The sequence below is a fragment of the Thermobia domestica genome, chromosome 7, assembly GCF_964235325.1.
Source record: "Thermobia domestica chromosome 7, izTheDome1.hap1.1, whole genome shotgun sequence".
NCBI lineage: Eukaryota > Metazoa > Arthropoda > Insecta > Zygentoma > Lepismatidae > Thermobia > Thermobia domestica.
Genome location: NC_137460.1, coordinates 31,905,365 through 31,922,834, shown reverse-complemented (window position 1 = coordinate 31,922,834; position 17,470 = coordinate 31,905,365). Strand labels below are relative to the sequence as shown.

At 34.4% G+C, this 17,470-nt stretch overlaps 1 protein-coding gene across 2 annotated transcripts; it reads right to left on the bottom strand.

Moving 5' to 3' along the window:
* Positions 1-450: 450 nt before the first annotated feature.
* Positions 451-17,221, bottom strand: LOC145689988 (uncharacterized). Of its 2 annotated transcripts, none has more exons than XM_081764446.1 (3): positions 17,092-17,221; positions 8,768-9,583; positions 451-2,076 (listed from the first exon to the last, which is right to left on the bottom strand). In XM_081764446.1, exons 2-3 carry the CDS (start codon positions 9,379-9,381, stop codon positions 516-518), a joined length of 2,175 nt encoding a protein of 724 aa, XP_081620572.1. In that variant the 5' UTR covers positions 9,382-9,583; positions 17,092-17,221; the 3' UTR covers positions 451-515. The 2 variants fall into 2 exon arrangements, with proteins under 2 accessions (XP_081620572.1, XP_081620571.1); XM_081764445.1 differs by lacking the exon at positions 17,092-17,221 and adding an exon at positions 15,009-15,143.
* Between the last annotated feature and the right edge of the window lie 249 nt (positions 17,222-17,470).

The following is a 17,470-nucleotide window of genomic DNA, read 5'->3' as shown; positions in this document are numbered from 1 at the left end:
ATTATCAAACTATCGGTGAGAACACAACTAAAAATATCGAGGCCTGAAAATAGAAAAAAATAGCTCGTATAGAAATATTTAACAAGGAATTCGTTTTAAATTACCAGCTGAAATGTTGCGTGAGGTACCTCGTCGATTGCGACTAGCAGTTCAGAAACATGAATTACTTTAACGTGATATGACCCAAACATCTGTCATTCTTTGTCGACTTGTGTTGCGTACATAGGGATGGATTCTTTTCGCGCGGCACATTACTTAACGTAAGACTTTTTGTCGCTCGCAAAACATCAGGCACGGGACTTAAAAAAACAGCAGCAGGAAGGCAGAGATTTCTATGCTCAAAATTTGACGTAGTTTACTCTAACTTTACCAAAACTGCGATGTCTGTTGACAGTCTTTAATGGTGAGCCAGAGGGATCATAAGAGATACTAATGGCACTTGTTTTTTGAGAGTGAGTACAGTTTCAAAATTGGACGTAGTCTGTACGCTTAATGAAATAAATTCTAATTTGTTTTTAATTGTGTAGTTTCTCATGCTTATTACGGTTTCCGCTTGATGAAAACGCCCGAGAACAGTAAGCACATTTATAAGGGCGCAATCCCATATGAATTCGTAAGTGACTTAAAAGATGAGATCTACTATAAAAAGTTTTTCTACAATCATTGCATGTGTAGCTAATGTTTTTTAGATGCGTACTTTTTATATGTCGATATATGTCACCCTTAAGTTTAAAACTTTTGCCACATTTTTCACAAGTAAAAGCTTTTATATTAAGATGTGACCTTGTGTGATGCTTGAGATATTTCAACAGTTTAAACGATTTGCCACATTCTTCGCATGTGTATTGATTGAAAGTGTCATGTGTCTTTATGTGCGCATTACATGTTCCTTTGTATCCAAATGCTTTTCCGCAAATATCACACTGAAATGGCTTTCTGTCATTATGAACTATTTTATGTCTATTCAAGCTTCCTTTGTCAGTGAACTTCCCTCCACAAATTTCACAGCTGTACCTTCTTTCTCCAGTATGTATGACTACATGCTTCACAAGATAATTTTTGTAAGTAAAGGATTTTCCACATTCATCGCAAGAAAACGGGCGTTCTTGAGAGTGAGTTCTCATGTGTGTAAATAACCGTGCTTTATTACTGAATTTTTTTCCACACTTTTCACATTTAAAATGTTTATCTTTTACATGTGAAACAGCGTGATTCTTTAGATATATTTTCAATGTAAAGGACATGCCACATTCTTCACACATGAACTCTTTCACTGAAGCATGGGTTTTCATGTGTGTAGAACAATGTTTTTCCAACGCAAAAGCTTTCCCGCATATAGTACATTGAAATGGCCTTTCACTGTGATGCATTTTCTCATGCTGAAGCAATCCATGCTTCCACATAAATTTCTTACAACAAATTTCACAACTGTATCCCCACTCTGCAATGTGCTTCTTAACATGATAAATGAGACGCTTTTTGTCTGAAAAAGATTCTCCACAATCATCGCATGAAAACGAATTTCTCCTATCTTTTAAAGTATGTACGTGCTTAAAGTGGCTAACCAGACTATCCTTCCTTTTACACCGCTTTCCACAAAGATCACAAATAAAAATGCATTCATTTGTGTGAATATATTTACGACTGCTTAAAGAATTATTATCATTAAATGATTCTGAACAAGCTGGACACTTATATAGCTGATTGTTAACGTGCATAAATTTTCGGTGTTTATATGGAAACTGTTTTGGACTGTAAATGTTTTCACACTCCGAACATTTCCAGGAATTTTGTGAATTTTTATTTTGTAAAAAAGTAATTTCATTGGAGGTTTTATATTTTACACGAGATTGATTTTTACCAGATTCACTACACATATTATGTTCTCTATCTCCTTTGCTTGTAGTTAATTTCTGATTACTGTTTGTCACTGACTTTACACTGGAATCATATTTATGTTGACGGTGATGAGAGTCCATGTGGTTGCTCGAAATTATACTATTATACACTGTAATTTTAGATGTTAATGTACTTACTTCCCTTTCAAATGCTTTGTAAGATGAATCTGATGTGCATCTGTAATTAAAATTAAAAAGAAAAAAAAAAAAGATTTGTAGTACGTTAAAAGAAGTTGGATCAATATTGAATATTGTGAATTCTGTATAGTGGTTAAACTTTTAGGTAGATGATAATGTGAATGACTAAAAAAGAAATTTTTTACAGAAAAAGCCTATAAAATATGCCGTACTCTTAATGCACAATCATTATTTTCTGGTACTCAATATTTTACCATATTAGATATGTATTGTTTTCAGTTATTAAATCGAATGGCAAAAATTATTAGGAATTCAGCAGTAGCTGTAAATAATAATTTGGATCTTTAAGTATAGCTAACTTATTTTTATTACGTTATTGTTAGTACTTGAACGATTTAGAAAGTGGATCACTTACAGTGATGTTGAAGAAAAAACATTCTTATACTACAACGAAAATTAGTACACGAATACAAAAATAATAAACCCCTACTACCTAAAAAATATGTTGATTTAGTCCCTCTTTACCATGGGACCCCAAGACATTAATTATCTTATTTGCAAAAGAAAATGTTACTTCATAGTTGTTTGTTTCAACTCCCACACTGAAATTTTGAAATTTCTACTGAACTTCTTAATCTCTTTTTATTATTATTTTCATGATACATCAGATACAGTACGTATTTGGTCCAGGAACTCAGTAGACAAAACCTATTATCACAAGACGGGATGCCAGCTAAAGTACGGTGCTTCACACATTACGAATTTACTGTATACAGCTGACATTAATAAATATCATCGATTCAAAAAAAAAAAAAAAAAAAAAAAAAAAATCGTATACGAAAAGTTTCATGTAGACAGTTAAGCGCTCTAAGAGATTTCAATCTCCAGGGTTAGGACTGGGATCTTCATGTACCTGGTGACTCGAAAAGGACTTTATATCTTTGAAAGCATATAAAATTGTATTGAAATAACTTATAGAGTTTACGTAGGTATCAATTTGTTCAAAACAATTCAAATTTGACTTGCATAGCACCGTAGTACCACATTCTGCCACAGCTAGCGCCACCTTAGTGCATTCTTACAATGTTAATTCGCTGGTGCGGAGCACGGTCGGTGTGTGTTATTTCATGAAACGAACTCTGCAACAGCTGTTCAACGTACATTTCGTACGGAACAAGGTAAATGCATGCAAGGAGGCCTAGAATTTAAATTTCCAAAAAATTAGTTGAAACTAATTGTTCTTTTTATGTGATTTCCCTAGGTCGCCTGTCAGTTGTTGCTGCTGTTTTCGAAGATGTTTCTGAATTCTCTGGCTGTAGTCCGAAAAAATTAAATGGCATGCATGCCGCGAGACAGACATTCCACAAAGGGCAGTTTAGCAAGCCGTACGTAAACGTTCAGACATGAAACCATTCTGATTTACAATGGTACAAAAATAACTGGCGTAGATAAGGTTGGTTGTGGAGAATTTTGTGTGGAAATGTTGGATCGGATAGAGAAAGACAGGACATTTCTTAACACAATTATCTTCTGCGATGAAAAATACATTTCATATCAGTGTCATGGTGAACACCCACAACTGTAGAATCTGACGCAGCGTAAACCCACGTCAAACCAATGGAAACTTCTATGACAGTCTAAAAGAAAATGTGCTCTGTATTCTTAGCAGATTTAAAGTGTACAGTCCTTTTTTCTTCACGGGAAACACTGTTACTAGTATCGCGCATTTTGATATTGGATATTTTTAACTTCTAACACGACGTGACCTATTACTACGAGCAATAGGCGCACTGCCTCACTCTCTCAAGCAAGATCTCGGTGATATTCGCTTCACACATCAATGAATTGGCCACCTCCCTTCACAGACTTAAAGCTAGGGATTTCTTTCTCTGGGGTTATGTTCAAGATTTAATGTATGTTCAGCCCCCACCAGACAAATTTGCAGCCTTAAGAAATCAAAATTTTTCTACTGCCGTTGCACAACTCACGACAGATTAGCTGAAACGATGCGAAGAAATTAAGTTCCGGAGGGATGCCGCATCACCGAAGGCAGTCAGATCGAACAAAAACGAGACGTTGATGTTAAACTAGAAGTGCTTTGCTACATATTGACACTTCTTTTCTTTCTGTAATACCAATAAATTTCTATATGCTTTCATAGTTGTAAACCTTTTGTCTCAATTTGTACATGATTCCTGAAGTACGTACCGGATTACTACTTTTTTTTTTTTTTTTTTTTTTTTTTTACTAGAAAGAAAGACAGACGAAATGACTCTGCCTAGAAAGTCCTATTGTGGGAACAATTTGAAGAGAAAGATAGAGTACAAAGAAAAGCAAATTGGCTTGAGGAAAGGTATTGATTGAAGGAAAAACGTGCATAAGAATAGTTTTTAAAGAAAGTTACGTGACACTCCGGAAAGTTTACAAACAACTGCTCGTATTGTATGTTATATATATATATATATATATATATATATATATATATAAAACTCTATAATCTATGGAACTCGGAGGTTCAATGCCGCGTTCACAATAGCTCTCCACTGACTTCTATCCAGCTAATTGGATTCAGTTTCTATTTTGTATCCCTATCTCTGCGAGATCCATCCTAATATTGTCCTCCCATCTGCACCTAGGTCTTCCTAATGGTCGTTTTCCGATTGGTCTTACCGCTAACACTTTGAAAGCGTTCATACTTTCTTTCATTCTAGCTACATGATCTTTCCACCTAAGCCTCGTAGACTTGACGACCGTAACATTGTTGGGTAAACCGTATAAATTATGTAGTTCCTCGTTACGAAGTTTCCGCCATTCCCCACTCCCGTTCCTCTTGGGTACGAATATTCTTGTCAGGATCATCTTCTCAAATACTTTCAGTCTATGTTCTTTCTTCAGATTAAGCGACCATGTTTCGCAAATATACAGAACGACAGGCATGATTATCGTTTTATATATTTTTAGCTTCAAATTCCTTGGCAGAATTCACGACGACAAGAGATTTTTAACCGAATAGTAACACGAATTCCCTGCTTTTAGTCCACATTTAATTTCTTCGTAAATATGATTTTCGTCTGTTAATATTGATCCTAAATATTTGAAGGTACCACTTTATGAAAAGTATTATTTAATATTTTAACGCATCCATAATTTTACATATTACGGTCCCGACGCACTTCTAAGTACTTAGTCTTCTCTGTATCTACTAAATCCATGTACCTGCAAGCGTTTAATAAGATCTCTGCATTTGTTTCTATTGTTCTTCTATAATCCCCTATTAGTTTTACATCATCATACTATACATAATATATATATATATATGTATTGGAAATCCAATAGTATTCCTGCTTAAGAAGAAAGACAAAGTAAACAACTTAATGTACGTAATCAAGTTAAACAATGAACAATTTACACACTACTGGCCACAAAGTGAGGGACTAAATTCCCTTTCAGAGACTAAATTCAAAATGTTGAACGTTTAAAGATTCCTCCTCTTCCCTTGCAACGTAATTGTACTTCCTTCTATTCAGTTACAATGCAGCATGCATATTGTCTAATATAAATAGAGCATCTGGAACTCTCTAAACAAATATACAAATGACATAAAACACAATCACAAAACAGAACAAAAAAAAAAAAAAAAAAAAAAAAAACGGATTATACTTAATACCAGACACAAACTTGTTAAGGTGCAGCTTACAGAATATACTCAAACGGAATATATTGAATATATTAATAGTCATGCGCTCTTGGTCTAGTGGCTAACGTACAGGATTCGTGTACTAACACTCTTTTTCAGTCCTCTCTAGAGAACTGTTTCTACAGCTATGCAGTATATATATATATAAATTTCACAACTTAATCCCTTTTTGTCGTTCACTCTACTTTGGTGCGGAAACTTCATGGTTTTTTTCTAGGTGGAAGCTCATATGCTTTTGACTCCAAGTTGAGCGGTAGGGTGGGGTTTCATATAATCTAGGTTCAGGTCTAAATGAAAGGGCTCCTAAACTTTAAAGCAGCACAACGGAACGGTTACTGAAACAGATAGCAATATGGAAAAATGTTCATTCTAGAAAGTAATTTTTAAATATTTTCCGCAAGGGGAATGATTGCGTAAGAAAATCTGTATCTACAGATACATTTTTCTTGCGATTCGGACGACTAAAGTGTAATGATTATAAAATTCCAAATTTGAATATATAAGCGTATGCGGGTTAGAACCATACCTGTCCCTGTTCGGGAAGACATTTTATAAGCCGCTGGGGTTCGGTCCTCTCGTTCGGGCGCATATTTTATAAAGTAAGTGGTTCGATTCTTGGTTGTCCCTATTTGGGAAAGGCATTTTATGTCCCAGTTTGGTTCGTATCTTGTCCGGTACGCCTTTCTTGTGACAGTACTGGGTTCGATCCTTATTTGTCCGTTGTCGGGGTAAAACCTTTTATAACAGTACGTGGTTCGGATCCTACAGATCCCTAGGTGGGCTTGGACATTTACAATGGTCCGGGATTCGATCCTCTACAACTTATACATCTCCTTTAGTATTAAACAACAATTTGGATCATCCATCTAAGCCTACCATATAGCTACTGGACAACATGATTCGGAGTTCGAACCAGAACGTTTTAGAGAACCAGCATAAAAGTAGATTCTAATTGTATTTTCAGCGCTGATGCAATTTAATAATGTACGAATTATTACGTTGCATAGGCGCTAGTCATTCGTGCTGTAAAGAAAAGTAAATTAGATTGTTTCTAAAAATTAACAAATATAAATTTAAACCATGATAATTATTTAGAAAGGATACTCTAATTTTCACTTTAATTAACACTTAAACTTCACGAACAAATATTGCATTACCTTTAGGCACTTTAATTGGATAACTGATTATTATGATAATATTTTAATTTAGGCCCATTTATTATTATGAACGCGGATGACGCGGACGTCACGAATTATCAGTTGTATTATGTTAAATTGTTGATTTCCACAATTTCACTGGCACTGTTCACTCACAATGGCACTGGAAGGGAAACTATTTTTGGTGATTCCAGGGTGATGCCCTGAAGGTTGTGGGTTTCGTTCCTTTCCTGTTCTTTGCGATGGACAGGTGGGTTCTTTTACTCCTCCGCCGTTTCCCATTATCGAACAATTTTAGATATAACTATTCATGTTGTAGACACATTCATTTTACGAACACTCCTTTGATGTACTATAACATTATAATTAACGTTGTACGAAGAACATATTATTATAAGTACAGTTGTGGGTGTTTATTCGTCTAGTTTAGCCTCCATGCCAAACAAGCTGTTATCGCACCGAGCATGATTGTCAGACTAATACACCTTTTCTCTCTGTCTCTTCGCGTTGCTAGGCAACAGCTCGGTTCGCCACGCAGTTTGGTGATGTCAGAGTTAAAAATAGCTATGACAACCCATAGATAGGAATTTTCAGAGACGACGTTTGTTCTCTGTGCTGAATTTTAGCTCCTTATTTGGGAAGGAGAGGAACACTACGATCTCCGTCACAGACGAGACGCACATACATATATGCATATTCGTTTGTTGGCTTAGAGAAAAATTCTTGAGAGCACTTTTATGCGAGGTTCGTTTAAAATTTAAAAATTTTCTTCATAAATATTCAATGGGCTGAACCATACGGTTACAAATATTGTAGAAATTATTTTTCTGTTCAAATTTGAAATTTGCGTAAATGTTGAATATCGTACTTTTTATGAACAGGTTGTACTGAGATGACGAAACTCTGTCCAAGGTAAGTACTAAGCATGTAAGAAAATTCATTTCAATCGGCTGAATGAATTATGAGGGAACACACATCCTATTAATTCTTATGATATAAAAACTTAAATTCATTTAAAGGGAGATATAACGATAACCGGCAATCATAAAATATTTTTCTCTAAGCATATATTTTAAAACACCTTATCCTCCTTATAATAACCTCTTTAATCAAAATATGACAAAACCATCCCCGAGGCTGGTGCTGAATTCGTAAATTAATTTCAAACTTTTCAGCTCTATCCTACGGTGTGGCTAGAAACAGCAGACAACGTCAGTTTGAATAGCGAAAAAGCAGAAAATGCTATCTTGTCGTCCTAATGTTGGACATGTGTGCGCTTACATTTAGTACCTCTATATACTAAATTTCAGCTTACTAACTTAACGGGACCCCCATGTTCCTAGCTTCGTCTTTCTAACTTGACGGGTTACTGAGACATTTATTTTTTTCTTTAGAAATCGTGTGTTGACGACATGATAACATGTGGTTAAACTACTTGTGATTCAGTATATAGGAAGAGTACAATACAGAATTTGAGTCAAGACGAGAAAATTCACAGAACGAAAATATAGTTGAAACAAATCTAGCTAAGTTTCAGGCTGCCGGTAGAGAAGCTTGAAACACAGCAAGAAAATATAAACGAACAGCCACGTATTCAATAGTTTGAAGAGTGATATGTGATCACTAATTTTAGAAGGTTAAGGATAAAAAGTAAGTGATATGAATAAACATAAAGAAGATAAAAATTATTATTACGGGTTAATCTTCGGAAGTCGCATCACAAGGTAGGATTAAGTTCATTGATAGATACCCTTTATGTAGCATGGAAATTACGATTATTTTGTATGCAAAGTACCTAACTGTTTGATGAACTTAAATACACAATAATTTTCCGTACATTCTATGAAACTTTCTGGAGCAAAGTGATTAAAAGTTACCTTTCTACTGAAGACAGCATTGAAGTCACATTTTTGTTGCAAGTCGAACTCAATATGTCTTCCTTGTTTACAGATACTTCGTGTGAAGACACGTCTTTTCCATTTGATATAACCAAAGAATCAGTCTGAAATTTCATATCAAACTGTGCTTTGTTTAGCGAAGATATATATAGAGGTAATTGGGAGTCCAATATGACATTGATATCATTATTTGGAACCTCCATATTCATCTTCACCTTCAAGTCTTCAGATATGCTAGACTCTAATTTTGGCTTGGCATCTAGATCAGGTGTTCTGTTGATATCTGAAGCTACTTTAGTTTCTTCGCAGTTAGAATTTTCATTATATATTCTTTTGCCACTTGAAGTTACAATACAGTCGGATGAGATGTGAGAGCTCAAAAATGAAGTGACATGTGGTTTAATATATGTCATATTTTCCAAATGTGATTCCTTGTGCATGTTAGGTTTACGAAATGGAGGAAATTGCTCCTGCTTCTTAATAAGATCGCGTGTGTCATCTTGGTTTACAGGTTCTGAGTTTGTGTTTGATCCTGAAGTACAGTTCAGATGTAGCCTCTTGCAGAGAACTACGGCTTCTTTGAGTTCTAACATATTGACAAGAAATACTCTATACTTTTATATCAATAGCCGCCAATTTAGAAATAATATCGAGTTTTGAATGAGAGAACGGTTAATAATCAGATCAGTACAACGAAGCACAGTTGAGAATCGAGGTATGTCCTCCACCAGTTGAATTGATAAGTATGTTTACAACTGTTGTTAGAAGAAACATATCTTGAATTTCCTGGATTATCTGTAAAACACAAGAAAAAAAACATATTAAGAAAGTTCATATAAGGGTTTGGGGCTTATAAATTATTTAGTTACAAAAATCATTCATATTCTCGAGTTTCACTTCATTTCTACAAACATAGCCCTGATAGAAATGTAAAACAGTATACATCTTATCTACTCTTTAAAGGAAGAAGGATTGGATTCTAGTGAACAAAACGTAGGACCGCAACGGAATAAACCTGATCAGTAAATTGCTTTTTTTACCAATAATTTATATCCACAATAATGAATTCATGCTACAGTTGAATTGATAACTGATATTTAGATTAACTAATTATACATCAGTAATAGTTATAAATGAAGTGAGCCTGAAGGAACTGTACTATTACGAAGATTACTAGACTGTTAAAGATGTTTTTAAATGCATATTGACAGCGCAATAGTAATCCATTTAGCACAAATTCCTTAAATTATACTAAGAATACAGAGGTGGACAAAAATAAGGAAGCAGCATGTGGAATGCACAAAATATTGACATTTATATTATAACGGTGGTAGCGCTGCCATTTTAGCCCAATTGACTGACATGAATAACCATCTTGACATATAGCAGGTTCAGTTGATAGTCAAGACAGCGGTATGAGTAGTTGTCAGCAAATAATTCCCGAGATAAAAGAATAAGAATCCAGGGAAAATATAAGGGCTACATCATAGGTGCAGCTAGAACCAAAGTAACGGAAGTGTTTAGTATATCGCGAATCAGAATGTTCAAAATTACGACCGCATAGAATACACCTGGAAAACTCCATCCTGGAAACATCAATGTGGACGGCAATAGGTATTGAATGACTGAAACAGACAAGCGTTGTGCATACTGGTGATGAACCGTAGCTAAATTTGCAAAAGTGAGTGTTGAAGTGATTATCGCAAACTCTATCGTCACAAAAAAAGTATAACAAGAACTCCACATATAGCGTATGTGTGAACAGCCTAGGATTCTAAGATCACTCATAAGTGATTGAAATGCTACTGCGAGGGGACAGGGGTACAAAAGTCATACAACTTAGTATATGGGGTAACATGAGACGGTACTTTGTTCGATTGAGACAACTTTCGAATAGTTTCCGACTTCAGGCCGAATTTACATGAGAAAAAAAAAAAAAAACAAGAATACGATGCAAATTATTTGCTGCCAAATTGAAATATCAGGCATCGTCAAAATGAACAAAGATATCGTGATGTCCTGCACAGTAATCATTGCCCTGCAAGGCCAAGTCAATGTCAACAATTATGCAACTATTTGGAATGAGGAGGCATTCAATAGTGCAAACGTTGTTTCCAAAGAGGCAGACTCAAACAGCTTACATTAAACAGGGCTATATTTCTGAGCTGAATGATGAAGTATCCACTATGTTCTCCAAAATCATCAATTACAATTTCTGGGGCCCTTGCGGCTAGTGTTTACGATACGACAACCCACAGTGATTGCTAATGAAACTTGTCAACTCTTTGGAGGAATAATAACACAGCCTTCACTCCTTATCCATTCGGAAAAGGGTGCAAGCTTTTCTGAAAGATGAACGTATATCCTGGGGCATGTAATTCCGAACAAAGTAACTTTGACGCTTTCTATATTTTTGTCCACCTCTGACCTTACAAATGAAAATTTATATTTCGTTGATATATTATACAATTCGCTTTTAAATATATTATAAAGTGAAACAATGATAAAGAAATTGTTAGGTCTGGAGAAGTACATGAAGTTAATCTCACGATAGTCGAGAAATATTAAGCGAATAGGCCTTTCTGTTTGAGTATTTCCACATATAGTGATTTGTTCTACACGTATACGAATATTGAGTGTACTAGAAACCTTTACTGACTTTAATTCAATGACAACTTGGTGTACGTGTAGATTAAGTGTGAGGGAAATTCAGTCTAATGAAAATATGTAATAGGCATTCTGTTGAGTTTAATGTTTCACGAGTATGCAACAATTGAAAGGAAGACACTGACGATAAGAGTGAATGAAATAGTGGAATGAAGAATGTGGGAGAAAAAGGAAGGACAATAACAAAACCCACGCAACGGTGTTTCCAAACCACAAAGCCCACTTGGAATGGGCTTGGATTCAACCAGGGATTCCACACACCAGAAGTTACGAACTCTACCGCTGAGCTTCCACGTACCGGTAATATAAGAACTGATCGAATACACGAAAGAATGAAAACTAAGACAGTAAAAGTAGCAAAGGAATGATCTCTCTGAAATGTATATACCTAATAGTGATATTTGAATTTAGTTGATACATTTACTACGATTCAATTTCAGACAGATAAATAGGGATTCGAAACTAAAGAACATCTCCATTTATATTTGATATTACTTATTATTAATGTATACATCAGAAGTAGAAACTGTGTCAATGTTTTACCAACAGTATTTAAAATAACGACTTCCAAATTAAAAATTATTTAAATTTCTGGCGGAAGAAAATTGAATTGCAAAAAGAATTACATTGAAGTTTAAAATTTTGAACTTCATTGTATAAATATGTACGTTTCTTTTCTGTTTCTGTTAATCATAAGCCTGTTTAACAAGCACTGCAAGATTTACTACTCTTTCTGTTAAGTTTTAAAATAATATGGAGCAGAAGTTCAGAACAATAATAGAACGAAGTTTTAGATCTAAGAGTGCCGTCTTATAACGACTTACTATGGTATATATCATAAAAGTGAGCCGTGTAGTTACGAAATTAGAGAATATCTTTCTTATTTTCATTATTTGCTTGATCATTGATTGCAACCTATCTAAAATATTCAGAGTAAATATTTTTCCCCAAATCTCTATGCTTCGTGTACGAGGACACTAAGACGCACTTCTTTGGACATTTTCTAAACTTATATGGAAATAGCTTTACGTAGTACCCTTTTATAACACCAGCAACCGAAGGTAGAAGGAGTATGTAGACGAAAAACGCGGAAAGCACTACAACTGGTGGTTGCTCATTTCTAAGGGGAAACAAATCTGTAGTGAAAGTAGACACTACAAAATATAGCTGAAATGCGTATATAAATATTTCTATTTTTTTGTAACTGGTCATTCATCTACGAATGTAATAAATGTTAGGAAATATGCTTCCTAAGACTAATGAAATAATAATGTATAAGACCATAACAGATCAAAATTATTTAAGTTGGAACATGACACTACTCATTTTCATTGGAAATTAACATTCAATTTCCAGACGTATATCTCACTGTACTTAAACTGCAATATTTAATTTGAAGGCGCAAAGGAAAATATAGGAACATCAAATATAAACATTGTACGTCAAAGGGTTAATTATATCCTGTGTGTTACGTCCATTACATAGTAATCAGATTAGATTACCTTTTCTTTCTTAAGTTCTGGCATAGCGTATTGTTTGTGTGAGACGATTATTCATAATTTCGTAATAATGGTCAATTATGTGTACTATAAATTGCAGTTGTGAAAGTAGTAAGTCAGTTCGCTTCGGAATCATTGAATAGTTAAGCTGACTTGGCAGTAAAATATTTGCTACAAATATTTGCGTGCCATTATTCAGAATTGAGCAATTGCATATACAAATATAGGCAACATCGATGTTTGCTTAATTTTGCTTCTTGGCCATACCTTTATATTTCCTTCTGCTATACTGTTTTCTGTTTTGTACGTCACCTGGAGAGATTAGAGAGGCAGCATACAATTCGACGGTACTTACCGTAGCTTTCAAAGTTTGCTAACACGGTAGTATTTCATTTTACACTGTCACAACGAGTGGTGATTGTACATGAGGCATAAGAATCTCGTTATATAGGCACCGGTGCCGTTACAAATAAACGTAATACTGTTAGTGCCATTCCATTTGTCGATCAACAGTGATTGATTATCCGGTTCTAATTAATTTCTTAATGAACTAAATGATATATAAATCATAATTGAAATTTTAGCTTTTACTTCTAAATAAGGGATTCGTGGTCGAGCTCATGTGGTTCGGATCAACATTACGCTGTAGGACCACGTTGCGTAAAAAGGGACGGTCAACTCAAATGTAAACAACCATATTAAAAAGAAATAGTAAATATTGGAAGGCTGTCAACGCCATATTAATTTAATAAGCATACAAACAAAATAAAACACAATGAGCTTACTGCTAACTATCAATACAAATCTACAAAGATTTTGAATGAGAAACAGACGATTACATTTTGTAGGACTACTCGTATCATAAATTTTGATAACTGATTTAATATATTGATAAATGTTTTTATGGGATATATATTTTCATATATCCGAAGTGAGATATTTTCATGTTGCCCAGTGCAAATTTTGGCTTAAGTTTGGAGTTGCCCCTCCAATCTGAAGGTGCTCTTGGACTTTGCAACATAGAAAAACAGTGCTTAAAGTATTAAAAATTGTTACATTTCACCTAACTTCAGCACTCCGTGTGCTTCACAAAAATTTAAAAGTGTGTGTGTGTGTTTTTTTTAATGATTTTTGTGCATCCGTTCCAACTGTTCGCCATATTCACCATATTTTACAATTACTATGCTGCTGAAACCTTCCGCATCCGGCAAATCGTACTAACTTCCACATATCTCTTCTCGTATTAAACTTAACTCTTCTGCCGAACTTACATTCTTAAACGTTAAATAAAAACTTCAAATTATCATTTCTTACCTCATTTCTCCTGTAAATTTTCCTGATTTTTATAAAAAGTGGAGGGGTAACTCTAAACTTAACCCCAAATTTTTTATGGCATATATAAGTTTTAATATACTGTTTTCTTTGTGATTGAACCAACTTTACCTGTGAATTTTAGAAAGCAGTGGTAACCAAATTGTTAATAGTACAATTTTGTGAGAAACGCAAGAGTGGGCTTATATGAAAGAATTGATTTGTGGTAGAATTCTCTTATAATTTGTATCGAAATGTGTTGCTGAAAAAAAGGTTTAATTTTACAACGCCCGCTCCAGCAGGAATACTCACTCAAAACCGAGAAATTGCACACTAGTAATTTTATGAGAATGGATCAAAACTAACTTAATCTAAGCCGTTCCTAACCCCTACCCTACTTATTTATATCATACTCTGCTCTACCCCACTCTACTCTACTATACTCTTTAAAAGGGCCCTACTTATCGATGCGCAGCTGGAGCGTGTCTTGTAAAGTTTACTTATTTTGCCTTCCTACCCCTACTGCTACTTCTACCACTACTTATACTATGGATCCGTATAGTAAAACTGCACGAAAATAATTAACTGGACTTTTCAAGAAAATCAATTCTTGAACGAAGTTGTATGAAAAACAATCAAACGAATAATTCACACAAAATATTAAAATTCAACCTATGGAATTTAAAATTATTGGTAGAGAATTGTTTAAAAAATCTAGTAGGTCTATCACTTAAGGAAAATACCTTTAAAGTATCTGCTCTATCTCGTGACGCAATGTTATTTCTCTTGTTCAACAGAAACAGTAAACGAATCATACGAAACGAAAGGAAAATAATACCCAATAAATCTTGGTTTGATACCAGTGCTTCTCTACAGGGCCAGTGGTGCCAATCTGAAACGCAATAACATTTCATTTCCATAAGCAAAAAATTCCATTTTTCATCTGAATTTCCCGCGTTCTGTTATTATTACTATACGAAAATAAAATGTATGCATTTCCTGTATTACTTTTTTTCTCCCCAATTTTAGGGTGAATTTTCTATAAAATTCGATATTTCATGTTTATTAAATAGTTTGTGAATAACTATTTTGCTTCATCGAGAACAAGCACCGTACATTTCGTTGTTGTCAAAAATGCTGTTAAACCGTCTTTCTTTTATACCATCAGCTTATACTGAGCAGAATAATACTAAAAAAATGTTTTCCACATGTGTGTTTTTCTGGAAATTGATTGTTTCTCGTTTGATATTTTACTTTCTTTCTTTCATTCGTTCATTGTTTTGTTTTCTTTTTTCTTCAAATGCCAGAGCTCACATTTAATTTCTTGGTATTTGATTTCTAGGAATCACACAAGTTTAAGTCACTCCTTACTATCAGACTTTGCTGATAACAAGGAAAAAACTTCAGCCTAAAAGATGACAACACTGACACGCTTATTGATGACTCATTATACTTATCTCCTGCTTGTTGAGAATTTTGTTGCGTTGATTATACATATAGTAAAAAAAAAAAAAAAAAAAAAAATCCCATATATGATCCCAATCTAGACGAAAATTCCCTTCATCCCATTCCGAATAATTAATTTCAAAAATCCCATAAAACAGGATTCTTCCATGGGTTGGCATCAGTGTACAGAGTACTGATTCAACTTGAAACGCAACAAAACTGCATGTCAAGAGGTAAAAATCTCATTTCTCACCTGAATATCGCACGTTGATTATTATTATTAATAATAAATTTTAGAAGTGAAACTAAAGTATGGAATGTGTTACTTTTTTCAATTTTAATTATCAATAAATTTCGATCTTCTACAGGGGCGTCTCTGGCGGGGGGACGGGGGCGGGGACGCGTCCCCCCAATATTTTGAAGTACAAAATGTTCAATATTCTATTTAATTTAATTTATTTACTAACGACAGAATAATATATAAACAATAATTATTACATTTATTTGGAATATAATATTCAGGCTATGAAACGATTATAACAAAGAGAGTCCGTGAAGGTAAGCAAAAAGGTTACAAATAAAATCACCGATAAATAAACAAGTTGGGCTGGTACTACTATTTAAATCACTTTCTTTAATGCCCCCCCCCCAAAGTTTACATGTCAGAGACGCCAATGATCTTCTACATATGTAGAATATTTCGTGAATAACTAGTTTCCTTAATCGAGAACTAGCATGTTTTGTTATATACCTATTGCAAGAAACAGAGCAATTTCGTTAACGCCCTTCTACCCTCACCTTATACTGAGCCAAAAGATACTAGGAAGATTTAGTTCGTGCAATTTTACCATAGTAGTAGTAGTAGTGGTATTCTCCAAAGGAATATAGAGATTACTTGCCAGGTTATAGGAGATCCCTATGTTCCTTCGGGGAATCCCTCACACACATCTCGCGGACGTTTGAAACATACATTTCTCAATCGGGCAAGTATGACTTCGACTGTCATGTTCTAAACCGCACTCTCTATATACCGTTGGTTTAGAATTACAGAAACTTAAGTTATTTTCCCACACTTTCGGCACCTTATATAACAGAAACTATCCCTCACTGACCAAAGTTCCAGAGGACGTTTTTGCTTGTTTCGGTGTCAGCAATCAGCTCCCGAAGTTTGTTCAAATAATTTCTTACCATCCTGTATATTGCAAAATTTTCACATTTCCAGGAATAAAGTTAGCAAAACCTCTCCCGAAACAAGCAAAGCGTCCCGAAACAAAATCGTAAATACCCCACTGATTCTAGGAAATGGAAAACTCAAGTAAAATTACACAGAATTATTATTATTTTATCATGTACGGTAGTATTTGGTTAATTTATACATACGTTTAATGTATTAGACATATTCAACAAGCTATTATGGACCAAGCCCCATATAGGAAAAAAAAAAAAAAAACAGCTACACTCAGTTGTGCTATTTAGCCGGCTTGCAAGAACCGGTTGTTAAAATATTTCGAATTTTTCAGAACCGTTTGTTATACCCAGACATAAACACACATACACACGACCTGACCAAGAGTAAAAAAAAAAAAAAAAAAAAAAAAAAGACCTGACCAAGAACAGACAAAATAGTAAAAATAAAACTGTACTTTTCAAGCTCGCTTGAGTTGTTGTAAACACAATTTTCAATTGTATTTATTCAATGGGCAGAAAGAAATTTGAATATGAATTCCTGGATTTTATCCGCGATACTGGAATCTGTGCG

What these genes read in the sequence shown, in the direction of transcription:
- LOC145689988 (XM_081764446.1), bottom strand. Translation starts at nt 9,381, where the DNA reads ATGTTAGAACTCAAAGAAGCCGTAGTTCTCTGCAAGAGGCTACATCTG. An exon ending in ATGCTGTCTTCAGTAGAAAG is followed by an intron (nt 2,077 to 8,767) that starts GTAACTTTTAAT and finishes TTTTAATTACAG; the next exon opens with ATGCACATCAGATTCATCTT.